Source organism: Cebidichthys violaceus, unplaced genomic scaffold, assembly GCF_023349555.1.
Source record: "Cebidichthys violaceus isolate CVI_PGR_0920_01 unplaced genomic scaffold, fCebVio1.0.p SCAF_2, whole genome shotgun sequence".
NCBI classification, from domain to species: domain Eukaryota; kingdom Metazoa; phylum Chordata; class Actinopteri; order Perciformes; family Stichaeidae; genus Cebidichthys; species Cebidichthys violaceus.
The window spans coordinates 15,088,736-15,100,179 of record NW_027176372.1 but is presented as its reverse complement, the minus strand read 5'-3'; the positions used below and the strand labels follow the sequence as shown (position 1 = coordinate 15,100,179).

General features: G+C 42.9%; 1 protein-coding gene across 1 annotated transcript; it reads left to right on the top strand.

The window, feature by feature from the left end:
- Window positions 1-1,420: 1,420 nt before the first annotated feature.
- LOC137875437 (soluble guanylate cyclase 88E-like) lies at window positions 1,421-8,534 on the top strand. Its single transcript, XM_068714649.1, has 18 exons — window positions 1,421-1,540; window positions 1,755-1,895; window positions 2,282-2,421; window positions 2,567-2,701; window positions 2,985-3,108; window positions 3,200-3,319; window positions 3,442-3,526; window positions 3,795-3,881; window positions 4,674-4,791; window positions 5,440-5,569; window positions 5,758-5,904; window positions 6,480-6,626; window positions 6,716-6,872; window positions 6,954-7,063; window positions 7,157-7,246; window positions 7,865-8,011; window positions 8,116-8,226; window positions 8,381-8,534. Exons 1-18 carry the CDS (start codon window positions 1,421-1,423, stop codon window positions 8,531-8,533), a joined length of 2,262 nt encoding a protein of 753 aa, XP_068570750.1. The 3' UTR covers window position 8,534.
- The last annotated feature ends 2,910 nt before the right edge of the window (window positions 8,535-11,444 follow it).

The following is an 11,444-nucleotide window of genomic DNA, read 5'->3' as shown; positions in this document are numbered from 1 at the left end:
TCCAGACAGTGACACTGAGCTCTCAGAGAGGCCAAGAGTCCAAGCTCTCAAGTGTAAGCATAGACACACACAAACACAATGTCTATTTCCTTTGTAACTACCCTGCCACATATACTTAGTTGCTTTCAAACACACCCGCCATGTGTTTTCCACACAGTTCTACAAGCGCTGCTGTGAAATTGATGAGGTCACTGCGATCAGACGATGTGATTCGGTTGAGAAATTTAGGGTTAGTTTAGGTTAATCCTTTGACTCCCTTTCCTGCTGAGAGTTTTGGGCATTCTACATACCGCAGTGTAAAATATGGCAATAAAAAACTCAGTGTGTTTGCTATTTTGTTATCATATATTCCTGCTAAGAGTTGAGAATTCTGCATGAACCCACATTTTGCATAACACTAGAAAAATGCCCTTTAACTTTCTATTTAGTTGGCCTTTTTGAAGTCAGGTTAGTCTTTATTGAACAGCTTTCCCCCCCAGAAATTGATTCATTGAGCTCAGCAGGAGCCTGGAGGGGAAAAAAACTAAACATTTTCCTTATCCCTGTTGAGATTGGATATTGATTTTGCACCTGCACTGCTCCACAGCACCACCACTATCCCCCCAGTGGGAAGCCTTCCGGCATCTGAAAGAAAATGTGGAGTCATCCTGAGTCACAGAAAGAAATCTTCAGACACACAATAGAAGTTGAATAGTTGCTGCCCATTAAAGGTTTATTGAAGAGTGTTGGTTAAGTAAAAAAGCAAATTTGCTTTATGAAAAGAAACCACAGGAGGATAGCAGCCTCCTTTAAACATGTAAAAAGCTTTTGTGTGGCATTGTATCACACTGAGCCTTAGTGTTTAGAATCAATCTGTCACTTCCATTTTATTTATTGTAATCCTTTACAAATAAGGGCTTTTATGACAGTTGTGTATTGATAATTCAATGATTTAAAATGCAATTTTTTTGAAAAGGACAATAACAAGATTATGAGAACGGGACAAGTTCTCGGAACTGGTGTCATCTGTGTTTGAGAGGTGCAGTGTGTTCATGTCACATAGAGAGAGGTGCACAGCCACCAGGCGCTGACAAGCTGACACAAGAACAAAAGAGGCCCATTCAGACTCAAGGGCCTGTGTGACTATGGCACCTTCAAAACCGTTTGCCCTGTTGGCCTTCAGATGAAACCTTAACTGGCTAGCTTGTCTGAGGGAGTTCAAAACTCCACAGATAGTGTTGATAGGCAAGAATATTCAGTTTATGGCTTTTTATAGCTTCCTGCTGAAAGCTAAATGCATTGAAATTCAGCTTGCAGCACTGACAGAGTCATCGTTCTGAACTTTTCTTACTCGCTTGCAGGGGCCTTTGGGAGGGCTGTTGGAAGTCAATCAGTTGGGGAGCCGTCTTGCTCGATTTGAGCTCCAATCCAGAGAGACAGAATGTACGGGCTGCTGTGTGAGAGTCTTCACGACTTCATCAAAGAGTCGTACGGAGATGATGTGTGGAAGCTGGTCAGAGAGAGAGCAGATGTCAGGTTACACTCTTTTGTCACCCACCAGGTACGGTTTCTGAGATGAATGATATCATTCTGTGTGTGTGCACTGACTGGTAATATATGTGTGAAGGCCGTGCTATCTGTGTGAATCCAAGTCAATCTGTCTGCAGTTTTTGTCACTCTGTCTGAGCTTCGTAGTCCTGATGTCAAGAGAAATACTTTTATATTTAAGGTCTATATATGTGTGTGTGTGTGTGTGTGTGTGTGTGTGTCTGCAGGTGTATAGTGAGAGTGTGATTCCCCGTATTGCGAAGGCTGCCAGTGGAGTGACAGGTACGCCCTACAACGAGCTGATGAACTCCTGGGGTGTCTACTTCCTGGGCTTTGTTGGGAAGTACGGCTATGACAGGATCCTCAAGGTGAAAAAAAGAGATCTCAGACTCAAAACTGTCAGAGTTGTGTTGTCTTTTGGTAGATGTGTGAGAATATTATTAACTACCCAGTGAGCTATGTGTCCTTAAAACTGCTATTGTGCCAGTGAAAGGTTTTTCTTAGTGTCTCATATATCGTATTGTGTGAAGGAATATGTAACTCATGTACAAATCAGTCTAGAGTGGTCAAATGAGCAGCAGCAAAGGGCAAGACATCCTGATTAGCAGTCAATTGCATGGCTCGAGCTTCGAAAATGCTTAATAGATTTTTGTTCCCAAGCGCAAGCCAAAATAACCCCGATGGTATTAAATTAGTGGAGTGTCTCTTTTAAAGTACTATCATATAAATGTAGAGTAACTGTCTCTGCCTTCAGGTGCTGGGCCGTCATGTTCGTGACTTTGTCAATGGCCTTGATAATCTCCACGAGTACCTGCGCTTCAGCTACCCCAAAGTGCAGCCTCCAACCTTCTTCTGCCAGGAGGAGTCCGCCACTGGAGTCACCCTCCACTACAGGTCTGAAACCAGGAGGAGGAGGGAGATTAATAGACTATCAGACATCAGACACAAAGAACAGGGCAAACAGAGAGAGAGAGAGAGAAGGCTGTGTGATTAATTTCTTTCAGACTGATATTGAATTGTCTCCCTCTGTGACCGGCAGGAGTAAGCGCAAAGGCTATCTGCACTACGCCATGGGTCAGCTGAGGCAGATGGGGAAACAGTTCTACGACACCGACATCCATGTAGAGGTGCTGTCAGAGCAGTTGGTCGGAGACTACTCCCACGTCACAATGAGGTACACACACACACACACACACACACACACACACACACACACACACACACACACACACACACATTATGAGAGATACATAATAGTATCATTCACTGAAGATTCAATACACAATTTCCTGATAATGCTTGTGTACTTTTAATGCAAGTTTACTTGTAACAGAGTATTTTTTACCACGTTGTGATGGAACTTTAACTTAAGTAAAAGAACAGAATACTTCTTCCACCACAGTTTAAACTTCACTTTAAACTATAGAAAATATATTGATCTGTGTGTGTTTGTGCAGGCTGAACTTTGACAACTCAGCCTATCGCTACATCATGAAGGAGGATGAGGAGGAGCAAGAAATTCTGCCCATGACCTCAGACTTCTTCTTTGAGGTTTTCCCCTTTAACATTGTCTTCAGACAGGTAATCCTTTTGACTTACATCCGTAACCTCACCTAATGAATGAAATGAAGCGTAAAATGAATAAAATCACTGCAATTGTTTGACTCTTGAGGACATGGTGGTGCATAACGTTGGCTCGGGCTTGTCCACTGTCTTCCCTGATCTGGATGGGAAGAAGATCAATGATGCCTTCTTGCTGGCTCGCCCCCTAGTGGAGTTCATCTGGAACAATGTCAGACATCACTTCATATGTCCCCGTTTAACGACAGCATTCCACATATAAGTCACAATGCATCCGTTTTGAACAGCACGCTGATGAGTGCTGATAATACTGACTTGGAAATCTATACACAGATCATCTCCCACCCCAACAACCTGTTTGAGATCATGTCCAAGGAGCCTGTGAAAAGAGAGAGGAACCTTCACAACCGAGTCCAGAGTAAGCAAACACTTGTAAGGGTGTGTGTGTCTGGTGGGCCAGAACTAGCCGGCTTGTGGACAGATCAATTTCACTGCCTTTAGTTGCAAAAGACACGCTTAATTTCAGTTTCATTGAATACAATAAAAAAGAGCAGGTGTGCAGTAAAACACTGCTGAATGGAAGATGAGAGTTTAGTAGAAGGTCTTGCAATTGCAGAAATGGAATTGTTTGATGTCCTGATTCAACTTAAATGTATTGAATTTATGGCTTTTTTCCCCCCCCACAGCTTCTGACTATGAAAATGCCAATCGCACAGCTGACGTAGATGTGGAGCTCATGGCTTTCCAGTCCATCATTGAAAGTGATTACAAAGGTCATGACATTTCTGTTCTCTAAAAAGACAAGACCTGAGCATTGAGACACTGAACTAGTCTTGCTGATAATGACAAAATAAAACCTGTTAAAGACACAGACACATTTGGAATACAAAAGAATTCTTGTTGGGAGTTTGGGAGTTGATGGGAAGTTTGACACCACTTCAATATGAAGCTGTAGCCAGCAGCAGGTTAGCTAAGATTAGCGTTAAATTGGGAAACAGCTAGCATGGCTCTGTTCAATAGCAACAAATCTGCATTTTAAAAAAACATTTTATACCTTGTTGTTGTTTTGTAGAAAAGCAAAAGTGAAAAAGAGATAATTTATGATTTTATGGGGAGGCATGGGGGAGGAGCTCCCTCTAGGCTGGGACCAATTACCTTCTGAAGTGTTGTTTTCACTGTGTGGCTGCCAGGCAACCAGCGGACACTCCATGAAGTCCCTTTTTCCCTCCAAGAAGTAGTCCAGCACAAAACCCACTGAAAGCCACTCTTTGTCGTTACCTTAAGACGGAGTCAGGTTTGCTGTTTCCCCTGTTTCCGGCTACAGCTTCATACTGAACATACAGATATGAGCGTGTTATTGATCTTCTCATCTATCTGTTAGCAAAAAAAGCAAACAAGCGTATTTCCCAAATAGTTGAACTACCCTAAGTTGAACAATAATAAACTGCAAAATCTATTAGGGTGACATTGTTAACACAGTGCAGTCATTATCTACAGCTGAAATTGAACCTAAACGCCTCTCTAAACGTTTGTCTTGTTGGCATTTCATCGTGCTCCTCTTTTAGACGGTAACAGTGCTAATGCGATGGAGAGCTGGGGCGATGGGAGCCGCTGCCTGAAACTAAAAGGACAAATGAGATACATGCCAGAGTGGGAGTCCATCATCTTCCTGGGAACCCCTGTGTAAGGCCCACAAACACACATATGCACACACACACACACACACACACACACACACACACACACACACACACACACACATGCACGCACACACATCCATAGACACTGATATGTAGTAAAATGCTACCGTTGAAAAGTAAAACATTCTAAAAAGCTGCAAGAGCTAAACTGAATTAGGAGGCTGGAAATAAAAGCCTGGGCAGTGAATCAAATCAGGGGCCCATTCTAACAGCACTTACCATGCATGAAATGAGCTGCTAATTAGCTTGTAATCAGACAGTGCAGCTCTTGTGAGCCTAATGGAAACCCATTTGCAACTGAGAGTGTTTTCCTCAGAGTACATTACCAAAACATCCCCCTCCTCTTCTCAAACATTTTGTTTTGCAAGTAAATGCCCTCATGCCTGTATTGACAAAACTACTCAAATGTTAAATGCCACATCGCACTGCTTACATTATTCATACTGTAGGAAACTAAAAATAATATCTCTCACAATCACTGTCTTTTAATTGTTAGACTTCTCTAGACACTGCTATTGTTATTTCTAAAGCATTTTAGTATATTGTTATTATCATTGTTAGAATTTGTCTTTTTGACATTTTTCTCTGTAACTGTCTTTCTGTGTTTGTGTGTGTGTGTGTGTGTGTCTAGAATGGAGAGTCTGAGTGCTATGTTCAAGACCGGCCTGTACATCAATGACCTGAGCATGCACGACTCCAGCAGAGACCTGGTGCTGGCGGGCACGCAGCAGTCCGAGGAGCTGAAGAGAGCTCTCGTACAGGTGCACTCTGCCAACATGCAGCTGCATTTTACATGTGTGATCAGCTCACTTGTCACTCTGCAAAGTGACAAGTGAGCCCTTCTTTCAGTCTGGCAGCCCCAGATCACCCACCGCCTGCAGACATGAGGTGAAAGAAACAGACACAAACTTACAGTGTTATTCTGTTTTATTTCCCATTGTGAGCGCAGGAGCAAAAGAAGTCCAGTAAGCTGGAGGAGAGCATGAAGATGTTGGACTATGAGATGAAGAAGACTGATGACCTCCTGTACAGGATGATTCCCAAGCCAGTGGCCAAGAGGCTGCGCAAAGGAGAGCCAGCTGTGAACACTTGCGAGGTCAGGATTGTATCATATATGCCACTATAGTTTAACACCCAAAGCACCACAAAACAACAGAAGCGAAACTAAGCTGAAGCTGTATAGCTTCATATTTATTGTGCAGATATAAGAGACAAATACAGACATACCTACATAAGTAAATCATGAAGGTGCACTGAAACACAAATGTTGGCACAATGATTAAATGTTTAATATTGCATCTTTCAATCATCTGTTACTTATCTAAGTTTTTTCCTTGCTCAATGTAGATAGTGACAGATACCTAGACACACACACACACACACACACACACACACACACACACACACACACACACACACACACACACACACACACACACACACACACACACATTCATACAAATGTTTCTATTTGAGACTCTCTGCTGGAGTGAAATTCAAGTAAATTGAGAGTGACTTCCTGATGGCGCATAACAGTGTGGACACAAAATATGGCCAATGAATGCCTGACTAGTGTGTGTGTGTGTGTGTGTGTGTATGTGTGTGTGTGTGTGTGTGTGTGCAGTGTATCAACATGCATACTCATCAACACCCTTATATCTTTTTTCCCAGGTATTCCCAGATGTGACCATTCTTTTCAGCGATGTTGTGGGATTTACACGCATTTGCAGTCACATCACTCCAATGCAGGTGGTCTCCATGCTAAACACCATGTACACGCTGTTTGACACGCTCAGCGAGAAGCACCGCGTCTTCAAGGTTTGTGTGTGAATCTCCCGTAGTCTGATATGGACCTACTTTATCTACACGTGCTGCTGCATGAGAGCTGCTGTTCCTCTCGTTTCCAGGTCGAGACCATTGGAGATGCCTACATGGTGGTGGCCGGGACGCCGGAGAAGACAACGTTTCACGCTCACAACATTTGTGACATGGCCCTGGACATGGTGCGCTCCATAGATCACCTGAAAGACCCCTCTAATGGCAACCACATACAGATTCGTGTCGGTGGGTAGAACGCGTGAGGACATACTTGTGTGTCTACGTCGGTGTTTGACTGAGTGAAGTAACGTGTTGTTCTGGTTGCAGGGATCCACTCTGGGATGGTTGTGGCAGGTGTGGTGGGACATAAGATGCCACGTTACGGTCTGCACGGTGACACAGTCCACACTGCCTCAGCCATGGAGAGCAATGGAAAGGTGGGGAAGCTAAGTCTGTATATATATGACGACTTAAGTAGGAGCTCTCTGAGCTTTTGTTGTAACTGCCTGGTCTTCCTTTATCTCATCCAGGAGATGCACATTCAGCTCAGCAGCGCCACCTACGAGCACCTGAAAGGAAGTCACTTTATTTTTGAAAGGAGGGGCACCATTACCATCAAGGTTAGGGGTCCAAACAGTTGCCAACACGACTATGCTCAACACATTAATTACCTTCACTCAGCCACTATGGCAACATATAATTAATATGATTTGTGGCTCAGAGCGGTCTGAACGCCTCTAATTAAAAGTAAATACATGATATCTGCACATTATTATACACAACCTATTTGAAATTAAACTTTGAGACTGTAATTTGCAAATATTTTGTGTATCAGCAATCAGACATAATAAACATTTCTGAATCTTTGAAATATATGAAATGATAATAACTCACAATGTTTTGACTCTGCGGAGTCAGAACTTCATATTTAGAGCTGGTAATTGCAGCTTGCTTGTTGATTAAACAGTCTGTTTTATCACTGGGTCTGACTTTGAGACTGTACATTCAGTGATAATGCCCAAAACGCCCAGAGGTTTCTAAGGCAGCCGATTACAGGCGCCAATCTCAGGAAAGCAAGAGCAACTCATTTTTCATCAGGGTATTCCGATTATTGGAACCGGCCATTTTACTCCACTCAGTAACAGTAAATGTGCCTTTGAGCACATGCCTTTAAATATTTGTGGATATATGTCCAAACCTTATTCTTACTTTTTATTTTTCTCTTTGTCCATTTTTAGGGGAATGTTGAAATTGAGACCTACTGGCTGAAGGGAAAGAGGGACAAAGACGGGAATGCTCAGGCTGCGTGTCCTCAGTTTGAGACCCAGACCATCAGTAAGGTGAACATATCAAGCCCTGAGGCCACAGGGGACAAGGAGGGAGTGGTAAGAAAACAGCAAAGCATACCCTTGAATGGTTTACACTCTCATGTGCTTCATTGCCACCATCATCATCATCATCTCTGATTCCCTGAGTTTTTTGCCTCCAGGGTTCCCCACTGGTGGCAGGGCGAGACGAGGATGATGTGAAGTCTATTCGCTCTCATCGTATCAAGATGGAGATTTCAGGCCATTCTCTGAAGGAGACGTCTGTTCATAAGGTGAGTGGGAATTATTGGTGCCAAGATTTCTCGACTTTTAATGACTCTGATTTAGCTTCAACTTATAATTATTTTTTCCATCCATACCCGTCACTATGATTTTTCCCCTGTTGTCTTGTAATTGGTGTGATTAAATGAACGTCTCCTTCCCCAGTCCCACTATAAGGATGCCTTGCAGGACGACCTCCAGGATGCTCACCTGGAACTGGACTCCCCCGAGTCTGACGGCGGACACTCCATCTTGGACTCCCCCGACGGCTCCTGTGACTCCCCTAGCTCCAAGAGTACCACGTGCTCTGTGTCATGAGCCAAAGAAATGCTAGCTGATGCTATAGCCAGTAATTCATTTGTAATACTGCTTCTAAAAAGCTTTTTGAACACAACACTTAAATGCCAGATAGGAATGCCGTTTTTTGCTGATATTTTGGCATCCTTGTGGGGATGCCATGACAATCTCTAATGACGTCTTGTTTGTACATGGCCTAGTCTGTAATGCTTGAAATTTTCTAGTTGCCTTGCGTGGTGTTATGTTACATTGCAAAAAATCATCAGTGCTTATTTTGCTCTAACTCTGCAGAAATAAATCACAGCTATCATCGTTAACTTCACACTTATACTCAACATGTTTTAATACCAAGAAGTGGTCACTGCCACATGGTCCAGCTGGACACAAGCTCTGTAATTTCCTGTTGGTTCTGCTGCACCTTGTAGATTTGACATCTTATTTCATCCTCGGAAGAAATCCTTCTGAATCCCTCCTCCGTCCCTCTCCTTCATCCAGCATGTCTGGATTCATTGTTCTATATCAGTCTCGTCAAATACACAGCCACGGCACAATGTAAACGCTTGTCAGTTCAGTGAAAATAAAGCCAGCAGACTGCTGAGCCGTGCGTGGATCCTTTTGTTTTTGTTTGTCTTGTCACTCAAAGACACTGGCAGTCAGACTCACATTTACATTTGCATTTTATTGAACACATTTCTCCATGGATATGTTATTATTAGGTCTATATGTTGTCACGTGAAACCTGACCTTGTATTTTAGCGTCAATATGCACCACAAAACCTTTTTTTTGTGAATATCTTGTGAAAACCCTGCTGCTGTTCAATCATCGATCAAATACAGGAACAAATCAACATGGGAGTTAATGCAACATGTCAAATTTCACGCTTTGTTTTAAGTAAGATAAATTACTCTCTGCCCGATGGTGCTGCGACACATGCCACCAAAGCAAGAATAGTGTAATCCTATCACAGATAGACAGTCAAACATCAGTTTTCCTGGTCCAGTGTCCCAGTCAGACAATGTTCCCCACTGGCTGGTTATCAGAAGAACTGCGCCTATAGGTGGCGTCCTCGCGGTCTAGGCTGCCTCCGTTGGCTGTGCGTGAGTCTTTAGGCAATGAACCGATGGAGCAATGAAAGCAGAAAGCGTAGAAGAAGGCGAGCAGGAGCAGGAAGCAGACGACACAAAAAATGACGACTATCAGGATGGTGTGCACCTGCATGTGCACCTCCTCCCATGGGAGCAGTGTGGTGGTGGTCAAGGGGGCCAAGGTGGTCAGGGTAGCATTGCAACTGGGTGGAGGAGGCTTCATGGAGGGCATGTGGTCGACTTCCGGCATGATGGGAGGCCTCAGTGGCTAGGATATACTTTGTTGCAGCTTTAAGGGGAAAAAAAGTATTCTAGTTTGGTGTACCACATGCACAGATTAACATTCTACATCAATAAGATACAGTAGCAATTTTACTTCAAGTGGAGTTAATCATGTATTATCATGAATCAACCTGCCATAAACAACATACATGAACAATAGCATAAGAAATAATGACTTTCTATGATTTTCACATTATTAAAACAATTAATTTCTGTGAAACCACAAAATATATACATTTTAATTAACCAGCTGCTTTTAAGCAGGCTAATTATCTTTTTCACTGACATCCAAACACAGACTGTGTCTTTTGTTCATACCTGGATTGTGTTGTTGTCCAGTCTCTCTGAGCAGGCTTTCTTTTGATGAGCAGAGCTTGGGAAAATGAAAGAAATGGAGGACAAGAGAGAGAGGGCTTGACTGAAGAAGAGAGGTGGCTGGTGGACCACCAATAACATGGAGGGTTGCCACGGCAACACCGGCTGAGGGGCCGCTTGCATGGAAGTGACATCATATCACTTTAGGATTAAGAATGTGTCTCAAAGTATGCAAATGGAGATATTAGTAGGTGTGAACAGATTACGGTGAAATTAGTTTTGTACAGAACTAAAGCTACAATATGTAAATCAAAATCACTTGTAGTTTATATAGAAAAACATCTTAAGTGACATTCTTCTGAAGCTGTGCAATAAAAGCATCTGCTTGATGAAAGATGAGCTTTGGAACAAAATTAGTGAAATTAGATGGGTTAAATTACTTATTTGTAAAGAGCAGCCCTGAGATGAATCAGGCTCTCTAATACTGCCACCTGTTGGTAAAAGAAGCAGCACTGAACAACACACTGCAGACTCCCCACCAGCCCCGCTCCTGTGCCGTCTGGTCTCTTTCCAACAGCCATAATGATTCTTTAGTACAAGTTGTAATTGGTCCGACATCCCGCGCTGTGCTCGCTCAACAGAAGCTGATGCCTAAAAAATGTTTTAGGACTTGCACCAAATTTGAGTTGCCATGGAGATAACTCAATATCCATTCATTTTAGCGAGTAAACCAGCGAGCTGTTTGTGCTTTTTTAATCATAAATACCAGACAAAAAAACAACAACAGAAAAAGCATTAATTAGCGTAATTTCATGTAGAGGAGAACACAGAACAAAGCCTGCCAGCTGATGTGATTTTAGAGTGCTTTCAGATGGTTAATTACAGCTCCAGACAATAGAAACAAAAAGATCCATTTAATCCAACGGCGGCTGAGTAGAGCCAAAATGGCTGAATAGAGGACTTAGCATACACCAAGGTCACTCTAAGGGACAAATATGTGAAGACAGACCACAGGGCTGAGTAGGCCTTCAGGTCTGGAGGGGTTTTCACTGCTGTCGTCCCAGTGGAGATGACCCGTGTGTGGGTAAAGACTGAGATGAGTCTTATGAAATCAATGATCTGCACAATCTTTATTGCAGATCTCAGAACAGAAGGTGAAGAAGGTTTTCAGTTGCTCACAAAAAGTAGACCATTTGTTTTTCTGCTGGGAGAACAACAGCGCTCACAGCTGGACATTCAATGTGTCAAA

Bases quoted from the DNA above. Each gene is read 5' to 3' on its own strand.
- LOC137875437 (XM_068714649.1), top strand. From the start codon at position 1,421: ATGTACGGGCTGCTGTGTGAGAGTCTTCACGACTTCATCAAAGAGTCG. The intron at 3,320-3,441 runs GTCAGACATCAC...ATCTATACACAG, and splicing joins TGGAGTTCATCTGGAACAAT to ATCATCTCCCACCCCAACAA. The intron at 6,873-6,953 runs GTGGGTAGAACG...TTCTGGTTGCAG, and splicing joins CCACATACAGATTCGTGTCG to GGATCCACTCTGGGATGGTT.